We start from the raw sequence: 633 nt of genomic DNA, 5'->3' as shown, positions 1-633 counted from the left end.
ATTTTTTAAATTATTTATATATGATGTGCACATTTTTTCATTTATATACACATTATACAAAAATATGCATTGTGGATTGAAATAACAGCTAATGTAACATTTCAAGTGTAATAAGTATATAGATCCCTAGATTCATCACATTTGTTAATTTTTAGTATACCTAAAAACATTAAAATTTGATATATTTTTGATTATGAGGGAAAAAAGTATACAAGAAAAGCTAAAAGTAATGCATATATATTATGGATAAGTATTATCTATACATTTGCTTTATCATGAATTTTGTTATTAATATGGAAAAATTGCGTGCTATATTTTTTTATGATAACATATAAGGTTAATGTTATTTAGGCATACTTTGAAGGCACCTCCTTAGGATTACCATCGTTTGAATTTTATAGAAACTTGGATCGCCACTTCTTCAATTATAATGATATCAATAAAAACTTTCTTATTAGCCTTAATGAACGAAATGAATATAAAAATTTGTGCGAAGACATCAACAGTGATAATAAAAATTCTTGGTATAAAAGACTTTGTGTAGTACTTCTAATGGTACTAAAAACGACAGGCACAAAAATAAGTAAAAAAGATAATGATTATGATGACTGTAAACTTTTGAATTATTGGATA

General features: G+C 24.5%; 1 protein-coding gene across 1 annotated transcript; it reads left to right on the top strand.

Moving 5' to 3' along the window:
• Nucleotides 1-193: 193 nt before the first annotated feature.
• PGO_004100 (variable surface protein) lies at nucleotides 194-633 on the top strand (the record flags this gene model as incomplete). Its single annotated transcript, XM_028691420.1, has 2 exons — nucleotides 194-226; nucleotides 352-633. Coding segments are annotated over 2 exons (315 nt in total), but the record flags the coding sequence as incomplete, so codon positions are not given.

The sequence above is a fragment of the Plasmodium gonderi genome (genome assembly GCF_002157705.1).
Source record: "Plasmodium gonderi DNA, contig: Pgo-contig_681, whole genome shotgun sequence".
Lineage (NCBI taxonomy): Eukaryota > Apicomplexa > Aconoidasida > Haemosporida > Plasmodiidae > Plasmodium > Plasmodium gonderi.
Note: the sequence above shows the minus strand (reverse complement) of the source record. Positions and strands in the feature narration are given on the sequence as shown.